At 42.4% G+C, this 23,229-nt stretch overlaps 1 protein-coding gene across 1 annotated transcript; it reads right to left on the bottom strand.

Annotated features, from left to right (window-relative positions):
- Positions 1-305: 305 nt before the first annotated feature.
- Positions 306-16,815, bottom strand: LOC142748764 (hepatitis A virus cellular receptor 2-like). Its single transcript, XM_075855999.1, has 6 exons — positions 16,506-16,815; positions 9,384-9,476; positions 9,215-9,273; positions 6,197-6,296; positions 5,011-5,047; positions 306-2,314 (listed from the first exon to the last, which is right to left on the bottom strand). Exons 1-6 carry the CDS (start codon positions 16,753-16,755, stop codon positions 2,242-2,244), a joined length of 612 nt encoding a protein of 203 aa, XP_075712114.1. The 5' UTR covers positions 16,756-16,815; the 3' UTR covers positions 306-2,241.
- Between the last annotated feature and the right edge of the window lie 6,414 nt (positions 16,816-23,229).

Below are 23,229 nucleotides of genomic sequence, written 5' to 3' on the forward strand. Positions count from 1 at the left end.
GTTAGACGTGTCCCTTTCTGTAACCTCAGTGATCAGCTGTGAAGCCTGGCAGTAAGCGTTAAATTTCCCTGCAGCACCACCACAGGGGAAATGACGCATTACACAGTGCCCATTCATATGAATGTGTTGTCTATGTAATGAAGGACACGATAGGTCCTCCAGAGAAGGACGCTCTTTGTAACCACCCTCCACTTTGGCCAAGAGATGAGGATCCTGAATAGCGAGCCCCCCCCCCCCCCCCTCTATTAACTATTTCTAAACTGGACAACCCCTTTAAAAATCCAAATGGGGAAAAAAAAAATCAGTTTTAGAAAGTTTGTTTATTTAATAAGCACAAAATGAACAATAATTTTTCAAAGGACCGGTGCAAAGCATACTGATGCATGTGGTAACATCGACCTGCAATACAATAATTTCATCAGCGACAGCCTGTAATAATCCTAGAGTTCTCCCATCTACTTTATATACAAAGCTGTAAAAACTAGATAACTATAGTCTTTGAAAAAAATATCCATTGTAGTCCTAATGAGACCGCAGTCCTTCCATGGCACGGTTTGCTTCCTTTTTTTTATATTATAATTTCTCAGACAATAATAATAATATATGATCCATTTCTCTGCTCTATCAGAGGAGCAGAACAATGGAATGGCGGAAGCAACGGTTCCGTTGCACGGCGAACGTGGCCAGCGGATCCTGTTAACTTTTAGTTGGTTCCGTCGGCTTTCTGTTGGTGTCGCTGGTTTTACCAGAGACAATAGCGCAGCATGCTGTGCCATTTGTCTCCGGTAAGCTTGGCCGGATCTGTGACAGAGGCCCCTAATGGAGCAGATGTGAACAAGGCCTTAGGGAGACTCAAAGTACCCAGGCAGCTCAAATTGCTTCCTCCCATGGATCCCCCCCCCCCCCAGCACCGTTTAAGAGATCATGATCCAGTGCAGGGTCCCAGCCAATTGCTCAAATGCTAGTCGAACATATGCAGGGCCATGTGTAGACCCCTTTCTATTATTTTACCCAAATACTGCCTTAAAGTGCCTAAATAATACCGCAATATAGTGCCAAAATAAGCAGTCTCCAAATAATACTCCCTCCCATAATCGTGGTCTTTGATTACGGGCACGGTTGGCCGTGGACAGTCATTCACATTTGCAGGCCCTTCTCCCATTATAAAGTAGGGAGCACGGTACTTAGAATTTAAAAAATAGGATGTCCTATTTTTTACTGAAGCTTTCTACGGCCCGGACACCTTCCCCTAAATATACGGGAATGTGAGTCTGTAATTACGGATAGAATCTACGGTCGTGTACATGGGGCCTTAGGCTTTTTTCCACACACGTTTTTGTGTGGCTATTTTTTTGGGGGAAAAAAAAAATATCAACTCCCATGTTTATAATTTATGGAATTTTTTATTAAAATTTTTTTTTTTTTTTTTTTTTAATGTCTTTTTTGGCGCTTTTTCCAAATAGTGTTTTTAGTACCTACAAGTTTGTGTTTCTTTTTACTTGTTTTTGTTTTTTAGTTAAGTTTTGCATATTGCAAATCGTGATTCCAAGCGTTCTCTTTGCAACACATAATTTATCGTGAAACCCCAAAAAGAAAAAAAGCTACACGTGCTTCTGAACCACAAAACGCAAGACGAGAGAAAACGCCACCTACCCGCAATGTCTGTAGTGCGTTCAATCATTTACCGTTGACTTCCGGCTTGCATCTGGCTAAGGTGGGTTTTGTTTTTTTTTAATGCAAAAAGCGCTTCAAAGAAGTGGCGGTTTCCCTAAAAACACTATGTAAAGGTACCCTTAAAGGGTTATGGATGATCTAGGGTAGTGGAGGGTTTATTGTAAACATTCCTGGTATAAGGTGGTCAAAGGCATTTAGGGTACATTAGGGGTTAGAGACAACGTCCCTGGTGGGTTAGGGCACTGAAAGGGTTACGTCTTCATCTCTCCAGGATCCTGAGATGTCCGGTTGAACTAGGTTAGTCTGTCAAGAAATTAATGTTCCGTGTCTTGGGTTCCCGAGGAAACGTGTGCCGTGGGCGATTGCCCACATTGGCATCCCCTAGAAGTAGACTGAGCCTCTGGTGCCACCAGCCCTACTACTGAACAAGAGGGGGATTTTTTAGAACCCAGTTGTGTGGTCCATATATTATATGCAATAAATACACAATCTTTCGTTTTATAAGCAGATAGATCCAGATGAAGCCAGGAAGGGTATTCGTCTTTTCCCAGTATGCGCGTGGTTTAATCACGTATAGATATTTTCCATGGTCTCGTTCCCTGTTTCCACCAGAGTCTCCATGTTTATTGCTGACATTCTACTGCAAGAACAATATAAAATGTTACATAATAATTCCCCACAATGTGAATCCAAGCGGCAAGTACAGGCCACGTGCCCATACCAGCCAAAGTGTCTCCATTACCGACGTCCTTAGAGTGTCCTACATACGGATTACCCCAATAAACAAATCTTCATATGGGACAGGGCTTCATTTTTTTTGTTGATACAGAGCCCCGATTCCCTTCAAATAGCCATAAAATAAATGCTACATTTTTTGTTACGTGTAACTGCCACTAGAAGGAGTCCGCTGCACATAGATTGGGATCCATTTTAATACATTCACTTTATGGACGAAAGTATTGAGACGCCTACACATTATACCTACGGAACATCCCATACTAAATCCATAGGCGTTAATATGGAGTTGGTCCCCCCTTTGCAGCTAAAATAACTGCCACTTGTCTGGGAAGGTTTTCTACAAGATTTTGGGGTGTCTGTGGGAATTTTTGCCCATTCATCCAGAAGAGCATTTGTGAGGTCAGACGCTGCTGATGTTGGAGGAGAAGGTCCTGCTCGTAATCTCCGTTCTAGTTCATTCCAGAAGTGTTGGATGAGGTTCAGGTCTGGGCTCTGAGCGGCCAGTCAAGTTCTTTGTTTTTATGGACCTTGTGCACTGGGCCACAGTCATACTGGAATACTAAAGGGCCGAACCCCGAACTGTTCCCACAACGTTGGAAGCTACAATTGTCCAAAATGTCTTGGTATGTGAAGCATTATTAAGACTAAGAGGCTGACTCCTGAAAAACTACCACATAACATTATTCCTCTGCCACCAAACCTAAGGTGGTCACAATACACTCAGGCAGGTAACGTTCTCCCGGCATTCAGCAAACCCAGACTCATCCATCAGACGTCCAATAGAGAAGCGTCACTCCACAGAACACGTTTCCCCTGCTCCCGTGTCTAGTGGCGGTGACGGCTTTACACCCCTCCATCTGACACTTGGCATTGTGCTTGGTGATGTAAGGCTGGCATGCAGCTGCTCGGCCCCCATGCCATGAAGCTCCCGGGCACAGTTTTTGTGCAACTGTTAATACCAGAGGAGGTTTGGCAGTTATTGAGTCAGCATAGTGTTGGCGACTTTTATGCACTATGCGTCCCAGCACTTGGTGCCCCCGCTCTGTAACCTTACGTGGTGTATGTTTATTGACTTTGAAGCATTTATCCACCTTTGCTACTATTTTATTTTATTGCTCTAATCCATCTAAAATAAAAAATGAAGCAACTTTACAAATAGTCTTCATTATTATATTCCATTAAAAGTGTCTTCAGTTTCTATGCCGACCTATGTGTCTCCATGGTTACAGACTACAGGTAAACTCCATGTAGTCTGATCCTGCAGTCATGCTGCCTTCCATCTATCCCCTTCTGAATGTATGGAAGCAAAAAGTAGGGGGTGTTTAGAAGGCAGTAAGGGTATGTTCACATGCAGTGTTTTCAGGCGTATTTCGGGGCATTTACGCCTCGAAAAACGCTTAAAAAAATGGAAGCTGAACGCCTACAAACATCTGCCCGTTGAAATCAATGGGAAAAGCAGCATTTAGTTCATACGGGGTGTCTTTTTACGCCGCTGCTTTAAAAAACGGAGCGTAAAAAGATGCTCTGTAAAAAGAAGTGCATGTCACTTCTTGAGGTGTTTTTTTTTTTTAGCTGATTTTACATTGAACACTATGAAAAATACCTAAAAAAATGCCTGAAAAGAAGCCTCAAAAGAAGCTCCAAATTAAAAGAAGCTTCATTTTCAGCTTCAAAAACGGCTGAAAATCAGAGGCTCTGAAAACAGCTCCGTATTTTCAGACGTTTTTTTAGTAAGGGTATGTTCATACGGTTTATTTTCAGACGTTTTTTGGGCCGTAAACGAACGAAAAACGGCCGAAAAATCGGAAGCAGAACGCCTCCAAACATCATTTATTTCAATGGGAAAAACTGCGTTCTGTTCCGACGCGGCGTTTTTTTTTTACAAGGCCGTTTTGGAAAACGGCCTCGTTAAAAAAACACCCGCGAAAAAGAGGTGCATGTTACTTCTTGAGCCGTTTTTGGCGCTGTTTTCTATTAACTCCATAGAAAAACAGCCCCAAAAACGGCCGTGAAGAACGCGAGTTGCTAGAAAATGTCTAAAAATCAACAGCTGTTTTCCCTTCAAAACAGCTCTGCATTTTCAGACGTTTTTGAGTTTGTGTGTGCGCATACCCAAAACAGCTCCTGATTTTCAAGCGTTTTTTTTTTTAGCAACTCTCGTTTTTCGAAGCGTTTTTTACGGACGTTTTTGGAGCTGTTTTTCTATGGAGTCAATGGAAAACGGCTCAAGAAGTGACATGCAATTTTTTTGGCGGGCGTTTTCAATTCGGCTGCGTCAAAAAACGCCCCGCTGTTTTTCCCATTGAAATCAATGGACAGATGTTTGGAGGGGTTCTGCTTCCGATTTTTCGGCCAATTATGGCCCGAAAAAGGTCCAAAAATAGGCCGTGTGAACATACCCTAACACTACAGGATTAGACTACACATGCTTTGTTTATAGTGTGTAAACTTAAAGATACATAGGTCTGTTTAGGAGCTGTATACACTAAACGGCAGTTTTGCATAGTTGCTTCATTTGTTATTTTAGATGCACTGGAGCAATAAAAAAAAGTTTGCAAAGGTGTATACAGTGTTTAATGCGCATGATATGTTATTTACCTCTCTGTTTTGGTCTTCATCCTACTTCGAGATTTACCTGGAAAAATATATGTGCAAATTAAAATATTGATAAATCACTGTACAGCTGTGTGGTATTGCAGCTAAGCCCCATTCACTTCAACAGAGACGAGATGCAATACCAGACACAACCTGTGAACAGGTATGGCGCTGATTCTGCGGGAAAGAAGCCATGTTTTGCTAATGGACAACACCATTAAGGCCCTGATTTGTAACAAAGTTGTACCTCCAACTATGACGATCATCTAATTTTTAGGTCCAAAATTCTGTGTTGATTTCATAATATATCTTTATAGGGGTCGGAGCTCAGTTGTTCTGTTACAGAGCTCCAAATCACCTGCTTTCCTTAACACAGAGCTCTATGATAAGATTTGGGCTATCAGCAGCCACCACTAGGGGGTGTTTAACCTCATTAGTGACCAGCCTATTTTAGGTCTTAAAGGGGTTTGCCCAGTCACATGGAATGTAGCGTCGGGCTGGGCGCTGAAGCAGAGAGTTCTGGGTAAGTATAATTTTTTTTTCTGATTTGCGTTTTTTTTGCATTCCACAGCAAAAATCTTAACATCTGTAATTTGTTGCGGGTTTTTACCTCCCACTGAATTCAATTGGGAAAACCTGCAATAGAAAAGCACAGATACTGAAGCATAAAATTGACATGCCGCGGATTAAAGAGACGCACCGCAGGTCAATTTATGAACGGTTTTCAGCTGATTTTTTTTACACAGCACGTGGATGAGATTTAATGCGGCTTTTCCGCAACGAGATACGTTGTGGGAAAATCCAGAGTATTTACGCTAGGTTTGGACATACCCTATAAACCAGAGTGGCGCTGTGTGACTAAAAATAAATAAAAAAATCAAATAAGTCTCCGGTCACTGACTTGATATTAATAGTTGGAGGGGTTACGATTGTCCATGGGGTCTCTGTGGTATTGCAGCTTAGTCCATTCAAGTGAAAGGTTCTGAGTTGCAAAATCCCATGGCGAGAGTTTTTGTAATCTAATACAACCCAAAAACAACAGGGTCATATAAATCTCATCTATTTCTGGTAATAAAATGACTAGATTAACCCAACCTCGTGGCTTTTATATTCACACCCCATTGTCTGACCTGACAATAACTCCATTTCTGCACCCCACATTATCCTGCTATATAACGGGATCACTTACATATGTATAGGATTACTCCCACCAAAACAACAAGAAAAAGTGCGCCAACAACACCGCCAATCACATAGATGAATCTAGATGTTTCTGATGGTATGTTCTCCTAGGAAGCAAAGAAATCACAATATATTTTACATATATTTTCATGGACCAAACCACATAACGTCACCATAGCATTGATGATGTAAAACTACAACTACCAGCATGCCCTGACAGCTGCAGGCTGTAAGAGCATGATGGGAGTTTTATTTTTGTCACAGATGAGGAACTACAAGTGCGAGTTCACTGGATTATAGCATTTAGAAAAAAACTTATTTAGAACCAAGAAGCCAAAAAAGCCACAAGAGTAATGAAAAAATACAAAATTTTATTGGGACATACAACACGAATATTGCAAATATTAAAATTCAAGGAGATCTAAAATAACAATGTGGGATATAACACCAATAAATTTAGGGTGTCCTACAATGATTGTATTCCATGGCTTAGTTGTACATGACAACTAAGCCATGGAATACAATCATTGTAGGACACCCTAAATTTATTGGTGTTATATCCCACATTGTTCTTTTAGATCTCCTTGAATTTTAATATTTGCAATATTCGTGTTGTATGTCCCAATAAAATTTTGTATTTTTTCATTACTCTTGTGGCTTTTTTGGCTTCTTGGTTCTAAATAAGTTTTTCTCAGTATACATGAAGCTTGCCTTTAATACTTAGTGGAGGTGCTTAAATACTTTATAGTGGCACCTAACCCGTTAACTAACCGGTTGAGTCTTTGTATTTAAATTTATGGATTATAGCATTTGCCCATTGGCAGGAGAATCAGGCAATTACTATTCAATGTTATAAAGCTGATATGCCTTAAAGGGTCTGTCCCCCTCTGATCACCATTTTACAGTTTATATTGATATAATCTACACAAAAAGTGAAGTCACTTTGTAAATACATGACTTATCCTGTACTGATCCTGAGTTACATCCTGTATTATACTCCAGAGCTGCACTCACTATTCTGCTGGTGGAGTCACTGTGTACATACATTACATTACTTATCCTGTACTGATCCTGAGTTACATCCTGTATTATACTCCAGAGCTGCACTCACTATTCTGCTGGTGGAGTCACTGTGTACATACATTACATTACTTATCCTGTACTGATCCTGAGTTACGTCCTGTATTATACTCCAGAGCTGCACTCACTATTCTGCTGGTGGAGTCACTGTGTACATACATTACTTATCCTGTACTGATCCTGAGTTACATACTGTATTATACTCCAGAGCTGCACTCACTATTCTGCTGGTGGAGTCACTGTATACATACATTACATTACTTATCCTGTACTGATCCTGAGTTATAATACTGTATTATACTCCAGAGCTGCACTCACTATTCTGCTGGTGGAGTCACTGTGTACATACATTACATTACTTATCCTGTACTGATCCTGAGTTACATCCTGTATTATACTCTAGAGCTGCACTCACTATTCTGCTGGTGGAGTCACTGTGTACATACATTACATTACTTATCCTGTACTGATCCTGAGTTACTTCCTGTATTATACTCCAGAGCTGCACTCACTATTCTGCTGGTGGAGTCACTGTGTACATACATTACATTACTTATCCTGTACTGATCCTGAGTTACATCCTGTATTATACTCCAGAGCTGCACTCACTATTCTGCTGGTGGAGTCACTGTGTACATACATTACATTACTTATCCTGTACTGATCCTGAGTTACTTCCTGTATTATACTCCAGAGCTGCACTCACTATTCTGCTGGTGGAGTCACTGTGTACCTACATGACATTACTTATCTTGTAATGATTCTGAGTTACATACTGTATTATACACCAGAGCTGCACTCACAATTCTGCTGGTTGTTGTTAGTTGGGTACGGTTTGTTATACAGTTTAACTAAGATTCTATAATGCAGGGGGAGGTAGATCTTCCTACGTTAGATTACTGTGCAGTGCGTCGTGTAAGGATGACTCTTATCAGAATACAAATCACCATAACAAGCTATGTGCAGACATTAATCCGGAAAGGAACACTGGGGGATTTCTACTCTGAAGCCTACAAAGTAGTGAATGAAGCTCCGGATCAGTACAAGATAAGTAATGGAATGTATTTACAGTGACTCAACTTTTAACGTAGATTTTTTTTTATATGTAAGCTGTAAAATGGTGCACAAACATTATACAAGCCTAACTCCACTTAAAACCCAAAAATTAAAATGGGACTGCAGTAAACTCCAATTCCCCCTGCCCGCAACACCCCAAATAACCATGCAACTTTGTAAAGCTGAGATCTATGGTGCTGTTTAACAGCGTCTCCAGACCCCTGTGTCTGCAGAACACAATTAGAAGGAACAAAGTAGTCACTGGTGAATTACTATCCGTCAGTAACGAAATAGTGGCCCTACAGGGTCATAACAAATCCATTTTTGACTCTTTGTCCCTTGGGAGGCATTATTGTTTTAGTCATAGAAAGAAATTTACCAGTGACTACCTTATTCCCTCCATGTCAGTTCTGCAGGCATACTAACATTTTAAGGAGCTTTCTAATGTCAGGACCCCAATCACACAACTCCATAGATCTCAGCTTCCTGGACCCTCGTGATTGTATCATGGGTCAGGTATCTTGGGGGGCAACTGCAGTCACACTTGAATTATCAGGTTTTTGTGGACGTCTGCTTTAAGTGATTACAGTAATTTACTATAACTTTTTATTGTTTTTGGCTCTGTCCACATTTGCGTCGTTGGCTCCGTTTTCAATTCTGTCAGATTTGACTGGAAGAGTAGCTCTGTATACAGCACTATTCTTGCCGCCATTATGAAGGACACCACGACAGAGCACCAACAGACCCAATTGTTAATGGGTTCGTTGGTATCTGTTGTATGACAGGTCCGGCAAAACGTCATTGCTTCTGCTGTGAATGGAAACCACAATGACAATGTGTACAGAGACTTAGTACATTAGGTCTAGAATTATTAGCATAAAAGTTTTACCTGTAAGGTGGAGGAAATACTCTCGGTCTTGGAAGTCACAGAATGGTCGAATTCATGATCTATCAAGAGAAAATAAGAGATTGGGTACTCCCAAAATATTGTGCCCCCGCCCTCACTAAGAATTTTACTTGTAAAGTCTCAGCAAAGCAGATACATTTTCTCTACTTACTTATGTCATTCATGGACGGCCTCATAGTTGTAAAATGGGGGTTTTCTGCCTGGTTTTCTTCTGAGTTTTCTACTGGATTTTCTGCCCGGTTTTCTGCAGATATCAGACAAGAAGTAACAAAATATTTAAACTTTTGTGAAGACGAATGAAGAATTTGGGGCGTTGCATGCGGACATTAAGGGGGACCTATTTTTTACATCAAAAAAATCTATCATATTCTCTCTCCATGCTTGTTGTGTGGATGACTTCTTCCTGGTACTGTGCTATGTGCCCTGAGCCAATCAGAAGTCTTTCCCTCCTCAGGCAGGAAAAAGTGCACTACAAGCTGAGGAATGAGGATAAAAAGACCAATCAGATGTCCCCACACCTATGCTCCTCCTCTCATCTTACAACATGAAGTCTATCAGACAGAGAGAGAAACTGCAGCTGCATCCCCCTCCTCACCCTCATTCCTGTATTTTATTTACGGTCTTACACTAGATGGATTTCTTTGGGACTGAGGAGGTTTCTGAACATTTACAGAGAGACTGTAGGCAGAGGAAGGGGTAGTGCAGAATGCTGGAAGTGAGGGAGATGCCACTTTCCCCTAATAAGATCTATTACATTACAATGAGGATATGTTCACACTAGTATGGAGCCTTAACAAAAAATAACTTATCTGTCCCACATCAAATAAGAAAAACAGCATCTGATATAAGAAAGGAAACCTCCCTTCTTTTAACTAAATGTGCCTCAATCCAGCATTAGATGTTGAGAGTCCGCACCTCCATTCCCCCAGAAAATACGTCACCGATGTACCAGGACCATGCCTGGCACCGTGGCCCACCCCTACCCAAGTAGTGGACTTGAGCCAAGCTCCTTTACATTTGTATTATTGCTAATAATTAAGCAAAATCTAAAAAATCAACATCTTCATTCTTTTTTTTTCTTTTTTTTCCCCTTTTCTTATTCCATTTAGACCCTTCGCCCTCCTCGCCCCCCCCTCCCCGATTCCCACCCTCCAGTCTCTTGTTCCCATTTTATATATTTTTCATAGTCCTTCAGTAAATCCTGGAAAATCAGCTGATAAATGGATAAAATTATCCAACTCATCTGTCCAAATTTTTTTTTAAAATAAAGAGTCCCCATCTGTTTTTAAATGGAACATAGTCTGACTTTTTCCATTAGGTATAATACCATAATAGCTCTAGTGACATCATTTTTGTTATGTTCTATAACCTTATGTACTGTATAGTTGATGGCTGATTCTTAATCCAATTTATTAGAACAGCCTTTTTTGCTGCCAGAAAAACAAAAAAGTATAGATGATACCCAGTTTTTAGCGTTAATTTTAATCTTCCCAAAACAGAATAGGGATAACCAGATATCAAGAGGGATTCTGACCTTCGTGATATAGTAGATTTTATCTCGTTCCTCTCTAAGAAAAATGATGGGTTCACCTTCGAAAAAACAAAAATGAGAGATGCCTTTGCTTGGCTACATTTACTGTAGGACGCTGAGTCTCGTATTCCCAAATGTACCTCTCTGCCCTACGAAATGGGTAAAATATAATCTTTAATAAGTACTCTAAAAATAATAGACACAAAACAATTCCATTTTTGTCTTCAAACAGTTGTAAAAAAAAAGCTATGAGGTAGAACGCCATATACCGAGGATGCAACAACTTACAGCACCAGTACAATGATACGGCAAAAAAACGGGGGAGGAAATATGTAACCCACGGAGCATACAGATTCTACCTATACATCAGTAGGGGCCCTGGTACATCCCTAGACAAATGCCCTACGAACAACAGTCAGTAATCGGCCCTGAAAAGGCCGGCTCCGCTCTGAAACCTCCCGTAACACCCGGGTGCACCCTTCAGTGTATTTATCTTGTTACACCAGCTAGTCCACAGAAGCAATCAAAAATCCTATATTGTGTTGTATGCAAGAAGAAAACATATGATAGTACCATGTAATAAAGAAAAAAGATTATTATAAATCAAGCAAACCCAACGCGTTTCCCCAAACGTATTAATTCATTAGGGGGCTATAATGCAACATGGTATACACAGCAACAATTTAACCATGAGGGTGGATATGTTCAGTATCCTGCAATCACTCGTCACTAGTCGTTTAGACATATAGCGAAGGATAGAAGATAGAAACTCCCAAACACGGACCAAAATGCACTTACGGTAATTTCTATATCCCGTTACATATCAAGGCATCCTAAATGGTGAATGGATATGCCCGGTCCGTGAGGGTGTTGTGGTCGGCATCACATAGTGCGGGTGGTATCCTGTTTTTCTAGTGTGGTAGCCATGAAGAGCAACTGCGATCACTGTAGATGGTATCCTGCTCTCCTGACATGGTGGCAATAAGGCTCTTCACCGCCGCCACGTCGGGAGAGCAGGATACCATCTACCTCTGAGGTAATTTGTGTGGGGAGACGGGGGGATCTAGGTTGAGCTTCTTGAACTTAGTTTGGAAATAAAGAGAAAGGAGGGACAGGACTTCTTGACTTAACGCTATACATCACAAGGCCTCCTATCTCACCTCCATGCTGAATTCAACACATTCTACCAAATCCAAATCATGGGTAAAGCTGGTAAAAGATTTATCTCCGATTCCTACTAGATCAGCGTTCTGGCTATCTCCTCCGGATAGAGGGAGCATTTCTTTATTTCCCTCCTTAATGTCCCAGCTCCGCATATTTTGGGATAAAAACTGCTCCCCCCTAAAACTCATTGATCCACCTGGTCCCTTTACACCCATTTTCAACATCCCCTGATTGCCACCAGGCTGGCACGCACTTGGGATTCTAGGGTTTCACATAAAGGATGGGACACTGTTATCTCAGATGCTTACTTCTGGGTTTGCTAAATCATTGACGGATCTATGTGTTCAATCTCCTCAGGGTGCATGGTATGTCTACAAAACTGGGTCCCATCAGGGCAGGGGTGGGGAACATGCGGCTCGCTGGCCGTAGAAGGCCCGCAAGATGATTTGGTCCGGCCCGACCTCACTTAGACCGCGCTGATCCCGCTTCATTCGCTACTTGGCCCTGTCTGCCCTACTCACTCGCATTTAGGAGCAGGAGGAGGGCGGACGGAGCCAAGTATGGCGGTGGCGGTCTGAGTGAGGTCGGTGCGTGCTGGCCCAAGAGTGGACCAGTCCGGTCACCTGAACTGAGTTAGTGACGTGAGGTCAGGTGACCGGACTGGTCCACTCCCGGGCCGGTACCGTCCAGTCACCTAACCTCCACTCCCGTCACAGCACGCACCAACATCACTGCTGCCGTGTCATTCCCTCCTTGGCTCCGTCCGCCCGCCCTACTCTCTCGAAGTGAGGTCAGGTGACTTAAAGAGGTTTTCCAATCAGGGACATTTATAATATATCCACAGGATATATTATAGCCCCTAAAACCCCTGAAGATGCTACTGATGTAGCGAAACATGTCGGGGGGTTATTATACTTCAGTTTGAATACAATGTATCGTTGATAGATTTATTATAGAGCACTAGTTCGCGTTGCCACCGCGTAACTGCAGCCGCTGGTGGCAAGACTTGCGGACACTGGCATTACACTGACCCTGTGCTATTTAGGCATTGTGGCTTCATGTCTTTCATTATCAGCGCTCATTGAATCTTTTACATTTCTATAGTTCGTCTCTTGTTGCTTCTAATAGCATTAATAAAGTTTAAGAAAGATAATATTTTTTGTTTAGAGAGGTAGTTGGAAAACAGGGTTACTGCCTTTGGGAATTAGTTAGTTGTATTTGTCCATACGCCCAACAACTACCGGGGTCTTTCAGCGTCTGTTGTTATAAATATCCAAATGGGCTTGGCAGAAAAAAGGTTCCCCACCCCGGCTTTAGGGCAATGGTTCCCAACCTTTTCTATGCCACAAACACTTTGGAAATGTTGAAGTAATGTTCGCACCCCCTACAAAAGTATTATCACATTTGAAGAAGTTTAAGCCTAGTCCACATCGTGTTATGGCCCTATGATTAGTGTGTATGACCCAACGTACATGCTAAAAGTGTCCTTAGGGCTGCATTAACCCTGATGGAGGCCAAAAGACTGTCCGTTTGTCCACCATCTGGCTGGTATTCAGCGGTATACTTTTTTTTGGGGAGGATGGACGAGCATAATAGATTACGCTATTCCATCCTGCTGGATCCTCCAAAAAACGCATACAATTTCGGTATATAGTCTTTTAATATGGGGGCCTATGGGTGATGGATGTCACTGTGTGTCATCCATCACAGGCCTCGGTTACACATATGCTTCGGGAAGCTCCAGTGATGTAACTGTCCATTTTTGAACATTTATCTCTGGAGCTTCCCAATGCAGCAGATGCTGCCCTGCCGGCCCGCGCGGTGGCCCTATGTCCCATGACCGCAAGATCTGAAGCTTCCCGATGCATATGTTTAATGAAGGCCTGTGACGTATGACATACAGTGACATCTGTCACCCATAGGCCCCATGTTTAAAAAACATATACTGCGCGGTCAACATTTTTTTGGAGGATTCAGCTGGATACAAAAGCCTAGTTTTAATGTTCCTGCGGTCGCGGTTGTATAGGGCCGCCATGTGGGTGGCGTCTGGAGTTCCCGGCCAGAGTGCTTCCGCTGCTACAATATCTGTATTTTTTCGACTCACATTTAATCTCCCGCAAACCGCTTTTACATTTTGTTTGTCTGGACTTGAGAAAATGGAGCACATCAAGAATATAATTTTCAGTTACCAAAGAAATAAACACTAAGTTTCTCCTAATCGCAGACAGTGGGAGTTTTTTTCTATTGGGTCAAAATAATGGCCTTCCAGTCACTATAATATTGTTGCTGGAAGAAGCAACGTCCGGATCCCCATCATTTAAGGCACTCATTTTTTCAATTTACGCATAAACTTTCCTTGTCCTGTAAGATACGAGAGAACGGTTTTAACATGTTCTCCAGATGGTACAGGACATCAATGCGACTTAAGAATATGTTCCCGTTGCACACGGACCTATACTGGAGGTGGATGGAAGACATATGGTGGATTTGTCCTACAATTGAATCCCTATGGGAAGATATAACTAACCTGCTTAATCCTTTATATAGAAGAGAGGTCCGAATATCAAGCGAGATTGGGCTCCTCTCCATGGTCCCGGGTCCTATATCTTTAGACACATTGTGACTGCTACAGATTAGTTATTCCTTGATTCTCGAATCTGATTGTTCCCCCTCTCGCACCAACTAAACGGAGGAACTTCGTCATGAGGATAGAAGATATGATTGTGAAATATTCAGAATTCTGTAGCCATGGACTAGTATTCGGGATTCTCCAAAAATAATCCAGAGAGTTTCGGCCAGTAATACTAATTATCCCTTGGACAAGCGCACAATCCATGTATGTCAGATGTCATTATTGCCATAAGGCTATGTTCACATGATTAACAAAATCCGTCTGAAAATACGGAGCTGTTTTCAAGGGAAAACAGCTCCTGATTTTCAGACGTTTTTTGAGCAACTCGCGGCGTTTTTTACGGCCGTTTTTAGAGCTGTTTTCAATAGAGTCTATGAGAAAACGGCTCCAAAAATGTCCCAAGAAGTGTCCTGCACTTCTTTTGACGAGCCGTCATTTTACGCGCCGTATTTTGGCGACACGTAAAATGACAGCTCGTCTGCACAGAACATCGTAAGACCCATTGCAAGCAATGGGCAGATGTTTGCCGACGTATTGGAGCCGTCTTTTCAGGCGTAATTCGAGGCGTAAAACGCCTCCATTACGTCTGAAAAGAGGTCGTGTGCACATACCCTAATACGACCCACCCTTCCCTTTTGTGTTAATATCTATGTTTTGTACTAGTCTGTTGTATTCTGGATTTATTTGTATGGGTATGTTCACACGCAGAGTTTTCAGGCGTAATTCGAATTACGCCTGAAAAAACAGCTCCATTACGCCTGCAAACATCTGTCCATTGCTTGCAATGGGAATTACGATGTTCTGTTCCCACGAGCCTTTATTTTACGCGTCGCTGTCAAAATACGGCGTGTAAAATGACGGCGCGTCAAAAGAAGTGCAGGACACTTCTTGGGATGTTTTTGGAGGCGTAAAAATTGGCCATAAAAAACGCAGCGAAAAACGCGAGTTGCTACAAAAACGTCTGAAAATCAGGAGCTTTTTCGCCTGAAAACAGCTCCGTATTTTCAGACGTTTTTGGTCACTACGTGTGAACATACCCTCAGGGTTTGTTCACAGGCAGTATTTTCAGACGTATTTTGGGGCGTTTACATCTCGAAAAACGCCTGAAAAAATGGAAGCTGAACGCCCACAAACATCTGCCTATTGAAATCAATGGGAAAAACAGCATTTAGTTCATACGGGGCGTCTTTTTACGCCTCTGTTTTAAAAAATGGAGCGTAAAATGACACTACGTAAGGGCCTGTTCACACAGAGTATTTTGACAAGCTTTTTGCACCGCAAAACTCGTCAAGAACCGGCTGAAAATGCCTCCCATTGATTTCAATGGGAGGCGGGGGCGGTTTTCTCCCGCGAGCGGTAAAACCGCCTCGCAGGAGAAAGAAGGGACATGCCCAATCTTCGCGCGTTTACGCTTCTGACCTCCCATTGACATCAATGGGAGGCAGAGAAAGCGGATTTTGCTGAGTTTTTTGCCCGTAGCACGCAATGGCCGTAGGCGAAAATCGCGGCAGCTACGTGCAGGAAGAACAAAATCTGCCTCAAAATCCAAATTTTGAGGCAGAATTTTCCTGCTGCAAAAAAACTCTGTGTGAACGAGGCCTTATAAAAGAAGTAGCATGTCACTTCTTGAGTCATTTTTTTTAGCTGATTTTCCATTGAACACTATGAAAAACGCCTCAAAAAACGCCTCAAAAGAAGCTCCAAATTCATTTTCAACTTCAAAAACGCCTGAAAATCAGGAGCTGGTTTCCCTTGAAAAACATTTTTCAGACGTTTTTTGCTAAGCGTGTGAACATAGCCTTAGAAATATTGGCTCTTCATTTTCAGCAATCATATTGAGAATACATTAGCGGGGTGAGTTATTCCTCTTGTTTTTCCTTTATGCTATGATTCTGTTCACTACTGATATGTATCATAAAAGTTTGATTTAACCCTAAAAGTCTCACCTTCTTGTTTTACTTGCACTTTCACCACTTTTATCACGTCATTAAACAATCCAGAGATCTCCACTCGGCAGCAGTAAGTTCCTTCATCTTCTCTGGTGACCCCAGTGATGGTCAGGGACACGTTCCCCTGAATAATGTCCCCCAGTAATTGATATCTGTCAGATTCCCTCCAGGTCACTCTTCTGCCATCAGTCTGAATGATAGTATTATAACACCCAGAAGCTGAACAGCCGCCTCGTCCCCAACACATGGGGTGTTGATACTTATGAATAATGTAATTGCAGGGCAAGGTCAATATGTCCTTCACTGATCCTACGACTGTGACATCTCCTGATACTGCCGGAACTGTGGGGGAAGGAGTTTGATTATGAGACTACATGTCACTACATGATACAAAAACATAGGATAATTAAAAACTTTTCAGACAATCCTCATTAAAAATATCCTACCATTTTGAGTCTACAGTTCGTACGCAGATCTGCACAATGGGCACTTTATTAACCCCTTCCCGCCGCAGCCATTTTTCAGATTTTCATTTTCGTTTTCTCCTCCCCCACCTTCCAAAAGCCATAACTTTTTTATTTTTCCGTCTATATAGTCCTATATTTTGCGGGACAAGTGTAGTTTTTCGTAGCGCCATTTATTGTGCCATATAATGTACTAGGAAACGGAAAAAAATTATATGTGGGGTAGAAAATGAAAAAAACAGCGATTCCTCCATTGTTTTTTGCTCTTCGTTTTTACGGAATTCACTGTGCAATTAAAACAACTTGTTAACTTTATTCTGTGGGTCAATACGATTACAGCGATACCAAATATGTATAGTTTTTTCTATATTTTACTACTTTTACAAGTAAAAAAACTAAGTGTAAAAAATTACATTTATTTTGTGTCGCCAAATTCTGAGAGCCATAAGTTTTTTATTTTTCCATCGATTAAGTGTTATATGAGCTTATTTATTGCTGGATAAGCTGTAGTTTTTAATGATACCATTTTGGTGTACATGCAACGTTTTGACCACTTTTTATTCCATTTTTTGTGGGAGATGAGGTGACCAAAAAATAGAGATTCTGGCGTTTACATTTTTATTTTTTTTACATGCTACACCATACGGGTTAAATAATGATATATTGTAATAGTTCAGACTTTTACAGATGCGGCGATACCAATTACGTTTATTTATTTATTTTTTTACTATGCTCTAGGGGAAAATGGGAAAAGTTTTTGTTTTTTTAACATAATATTTAGTCATTTTTTTACATAAAAAAAACCCCTTTATTTTACTAATTTTGACTTTTTTTTATTAGTCCCCCTAGGGGACTTCAACCGGCGATCTTTGGATTGCTTGCACTATATGTGTTTCAGTATATCGTGATTCTGACAGGCCAGAGGCATGGCTTAATAAGAGCACAAAGATGGCGGACCTGGAAGGCTTTCATTAGGCCCCCAGTCAGCCATAGCAACCATCGCCACCCCACGATTGCATTGCGGGGGGCACGATGAGCTGCTAGAGGGGGTCGCCCCCTATTTCTAATGATTTAAAGGCCGCGATCGCTATTGACCGTGGAATTTAACAGGCTAAACGAACAGGATCGCGCTCGAGCGCGATCCCGCTCATTACTGTGAAGTGTCGGCTGTAACATACAGCCGACACCCGCATCGTATGGAGCGGATTCACTCCGTGAGCCCGTTCCATACTTCCCCTACCCTGCTATGACGTATGGATACGTCAAATGTCAGGAAGGGGTTAAAGACCCCATCTAGGAGCGTTAGACCTCCATTCGACTTCAGAACCATCATGGCATAGATTCCACAAGGTGTTGAAATTTTTCTGCAGGAATATTGGCCCATGCAGACAGGATAGCTTCTCCCAGTTCGCACTAAACTGTCCTTCTGCCATAGGGTAAACTGCTGCCATGAAGGATGAACTTGGTCGTCCACAATGCTTAGGTAATCCCTACTGTTTAATGTCCATCCACAGGTATCAGAGGACCCCGGGTGTGCCAAGAAAACATTCCCCACCATTACTCCACCTCCACCAGCCAGAACTGTTCACACCTGACGAGAAGGGTTCATCCATTCATTCTGCTTGCGCCAAATTCTGACCCTCCCATCCGCATGGTGCCACAGAATGCTGGATTCAACTGACCAGACAACGTTTTTGCACTGCTCAGTGATCCAAGTTTTACACTTTTTTGCCCACTAGAGTATTGCCTTTCTGTTTCCCTTAGACAGCAATGGCACCGGAGCTGGTCGTCTGCGGTTATAGTTCATCCGTGATCAGGAACGATAAATTGTGCACTCAGACACGTTAGTTGGAGCACCAGCGTTGTGTTCGGTTGCAATTTGCTTGACTGTCCGCCAGAACGATTCTTGACATCCTCCTCCGACCCCTTTCGTCAGAGTTGTTGACGTCCACATGATCCACTTTCGCTGGATGTTTTTCCTCGATCACACCATTCTCGGTATACCCTTGACACCGTTGCACAATAAAACCCCACAAGGTGGGAAGTTTGTGAAATATGGGCCGTGGGTAGACTAACATCGATGAACATGCCTCCTTCGAAGTCACTTAGAACGCTCGATTTTCCCACTCTAATGTGGAGTCACACTGAAACTGATCTATGGAAAACTTGCTCACTTGATTTTATGCTGCACTCCGGGATCACGTGTCTAAGTTTCATATCGGGAAGCTCCAATCTTGAAAGGGCCGGTGTCTCAAAAACAGCGGCCATTCCTGTACATTTGGTAGGTTAGCAACAAGAGAGGGGCACATATAAGGGAATATGACTGCAGGAGCAGACTACACAGGATGTGTTTGTAGTCTCTTGCCATGGAGACACAGAGGTCTGCATAGAAGCTGTAGGCACAAGACGGTAGGATATCTTAAATTAACTCTATTAGTAAAATTACTTCAGTTTACATTTTAGATGCATTGGAGCAATGAAACTAATTTGAGTAGGAGAACACTGTGTTATGCCCAGTGCGGGGCTTGTTGGGGAGGTGCATGACACAGGGATATTCTCTCTTTGGTGTTATTTGAGTCCCTTTGTCATTGACCGCCGCCTCAGTCCCTGTCAAACATATAATGTACACAAGAGCTAGATAAAAAAATAAATAAAACAACAATTTTTTTGTGAAAAAGAAATGACCAACTTGTAAATTGTCACCTTGTTCTCTGAGGTCAGTCCTACAGGCACAGGGACGGCAAAGCAACTCCCTTGAGTAAAATCCCATCTAAAATTGGCCATTCACAATAAAAAGCTGTTGGTCAAAATCTTGTTCGGCCAAGAACTATTCCTTCTGACCCTCCAATACACCTACACGATTGGCCGAGCGTGCATGTGTACACAATGGGGAGAGGGGAATAAGCCGCTGCCAGACACCTTTGGCGGCAGCTTATCTCCTGTGAGAGCGAGAGGTCGGGCATGCTGAACTCCGACATGCCTGATTCTTGTTCACTCGACATCTGCCGGTCGGGAGTCGAGACAGCCCCATGCACATTAGATGGTTTGCCAGTCCTACTGGAATCAGTAAGTTTGGCATCTCATCTAAGAGTCAGACCTCAGATTCAGGGCATGAACTAGGGTGAAGTGCCATAGATTGTAAACGTTGAGGTCTCTATATCCACACAAACTAACAGCAACTTAGAGGTGTAACTTGAAATTTCTGGTCCCCAGTGCAAGACAATATTTTGTGGCGGTTCAGAACTTAAAGCTGAAGGTAGAGCTCCCAGTACTGTAGACCCACATACCCAAACTCACCAGATCAGATCCCATGAAAACCTTCCCTGTATAAATGGTTTTTAATAGTAATTATTCTTTAATAGATGAGATGCGCTCTCTCAGGCGCAGGGGTGTAACTTGTAGCCCCAGAGCCCCAATGCAAATTCTATATTAGGGGCCCAAACCTATAAATGTGCCATTAATAATACTAGTGTCTTCTTATGTGCAGAGGGACCTTTGGACCCCTTTTGGCACCAGGGATTGAATGCAACTGCTACCTCGGCAACCCTACAGTTAGGAGTATGCCTGTCTTCTATAAACAGCAAATATTGAGACCATGATGTCCCTAAGGGCTTTTGCACATGACCCTGTGTACCGCCCGAGTCCTGTCCGTGATCCATGGAAAGATAGGACATGTTCTATCTTGCCACGGATCTGAGAGTTGGTTTCACGGACCCAATTCACCCACTGAAGTGAATGGGTCCATGAAAACTATCAGGTGCCACTCGGATACCCGAGTGACACTCCGTCATGGGCAAGAACCCTTAGAGCACGAATTGTGCCACTATCTACGCAACGGATACAAACCATTAGTTCTAGATTAAGCTACTCACCTACGAGATGCAGAAAATAAAGGCAGCTGGCTGCAGAGTTCTTCATTGTCTTCTTCTTGCTCCCAGGTGACAAGTTGCTGTGTTAGTATAATAGACACTGTCCTCTAGTTCACTGTCTATGACGAGGCTGGTGGGGGTCTCCAGACAAACCCCCTTTTTTTTTTGCTTTACCACAACCCAGTCACATGAAATGTTGAGAATAAGTCTATGTGAGTTTCGCCATGATTGCTGAGCTGTGGTTATGTTATAGTTGTTTCACCACATCTTGTAAATGCGAGGACTTCCTGAACTAGTAAAATATATGTAGAAAATGGAGAACAAAAAAGTGTTACAACTTTTTGTAACAAAACCATTTTTCCTTAAAGTGGTATTCCAACCATAACATTTATCTGCTTCCCACTGGATAGATGATCAATATAAGATCGGAGTCTGACCGCTGACACCAGGCGAGTGGAGTAGTGGCCAAGCGTGGATGCTGTTGCCCCCTACAACTTTACAGGCAGTACGGAAACAGAAAAAAAGAAGAAAAGACAAAATCTTCCCCCGGTCCTGCCCCTACTTCTGTAACGTGCATAAAAAAACTCACCATCTAAGTTTTTAGACAGCATTTTATAGGTTGTTGTCAGGCAGAAACTCACTAGCAACCAGTCTGTCAGATTACTCCAAAGTTTAGCTCTAGGGCAGGGAATGTATTAAGTAACTTAGTACCAGGAAAGTTTTGTAAATGCAGATCCCCTGACTCTTTTCTGTCCATTAACTCCCATTCATTGCAACTGACATAAAGCATACACCCCCTTCTGCATTAACAGGGGAGACAGTTTTGATAAAAGTGATCAGACGTTGTACAGGCCTTTCTCTGGCTGTGCCAATCTCTGGTTTAGAAACATATAAGAGTGGTGAACCTTGTGTGCAATCGGTTTTGGTGTATGGTTGGTGGTGACTTCTACCGTGCATTGATCTTGATTGGGTATGTGACTTTGTGGTTTAGGGCATGCTGGACTCAGGGAATGTTGTTCCGGGCACCATAATGTGGGCGGTCCAAGGCATCATACCGTGTAAGCCTCTGAGTCGCACAGGCGTAATTATATAGTCGCACGTCCGGGGGATGGTGGTGAAATCTCACCAGATTATAAATATGTGGGAAGGTTGGCACCAAAGTTGTTGGGAGTTATCCGGTGAACAGAAAAAGACTCTCCCCTCTTGCTGCGGAGTTGGACACAGTAGGCAGGCATGTTGTTCCTGAGATAACAGTCGAAGTACCGTAGATGAGTCCAAGGTGTGCAGTGCAGAGTTGCCGAGAGGGGCGGAAGCCGATGAAACAGCCTACGGTGTACGAAGGAGTTGAAAACACGGGGAAGTCATCACCGCTAACCAGTGTAAATAATTTTCTGTTGACAAAGACATTAACGTTATGAGTCCTGCCTCTTTAAGAGAAGTCAAACTTCAGTAAATTTGTGATTTATGACATCCCCATGTCTGCGACATTTATGTATCGACGGGCCAGAAAGTTTCTCCTGCTATAGCTGCTAAATTCAAGCACGCTTATATTGAGCCCCGTTACAAACAGAATTGACTCCCTTTGTTGGTATGTTAATGATACACTGGTTTCGTAAGACATATGAAAGATTCATTGAGCTGTGGTAAATTTTGATTTTGGCATAGATTTTGGTCACTGGTAAGGCCCAGGCATCACCATGTTCTTCTTGGTGAGGTCCCAGTAATGAAAGGTTGAGAAGTCCTGGTCTATACAGATAATACAGAGGGGAAAATTGTGTTTCCAATTTGGCCACCATCAGAGAAGCTTTTTTTAAATAAAATATTAAAAGCTACAACATTAAAAAAATATAATTATTTATTTTCTACAGAATAACATCTAATTAATGGAACTAAAATGTAACACATGAGACATTCCCTTTAGTGCCATTTTTCAGATATCAGGGCATATTATAAAGTTTAAAATGAACCTCCTGCCCTCCCTTCCTCTACTAAGACTTATTCTCTTCGGTATACATGGGGCGGTTACCTGATAATCTCCTTTTTCTCACTGGTGGTTAAAGGAGTAGTCCACTACCGGAAAACGAATGACCTATCCACCGGATAGGTCATCAGTATATGATCGGTGTGGGTCCTACACCCAGACCCCGCACCGATCAGCTGCTTCGGCTGCCTGCCCGCACCGGAAGTTATTGCACAGTATGCCATGTACGGAGTCGGAAGCAGTTAGATAGCGGCCGTGCTACAGAACTGCTATTCCGTGACCGGAGCTATTTGCTACCGGTATAGATGTCCGGTGCCCGGAGGCAGCCCCTTTAGGTAAACTGTTCTTTATGATCATTCTATCCTTGCTGTAATAGTAGAAATCTTGTGAGGTTATGGTGGGGTTGT

This window comes from Rhinoderma darwinii, chromosome 3 (assembly GCF_050947455.1).
Source record: "Rhinoderma darwinii isolate aRhiDar2 chromosome 3, aRhiDar2.hap1, whole genome shotgun sequence".
Classification (NCBI taxonomy): Eukaryota; Metazoa; Chordata; class Amphibia; order Anura; family Rhinodermatidae; genus Rhinoderma; species Rhinoderma darwinii.

Bases quoted from the DNA above. Each gene is read 5' to 3' on its own strand.
- LOC142748764 (XM_075855999.1), bottom strand. From the start codon at position 16,755: ATGTGTTGGGGACGAGGCGGCTGTTCAGCTTCTGGGTGTTATAATACT. The intron at 9,274-9,383 runs GTAAGTAGAGAA...TTCTCTTGATAG, and splicing joins GCCGTCCATGAATGACATAA to ATCATGAATTCGACCATTCT. The intron at 2,315-5,010 runs GTAAATAACATA...TTGTTCTTGCAG, and splicing joins ATGAAGACCAAAACAGAGAG to TAGAATGTCAGCAATAAACA.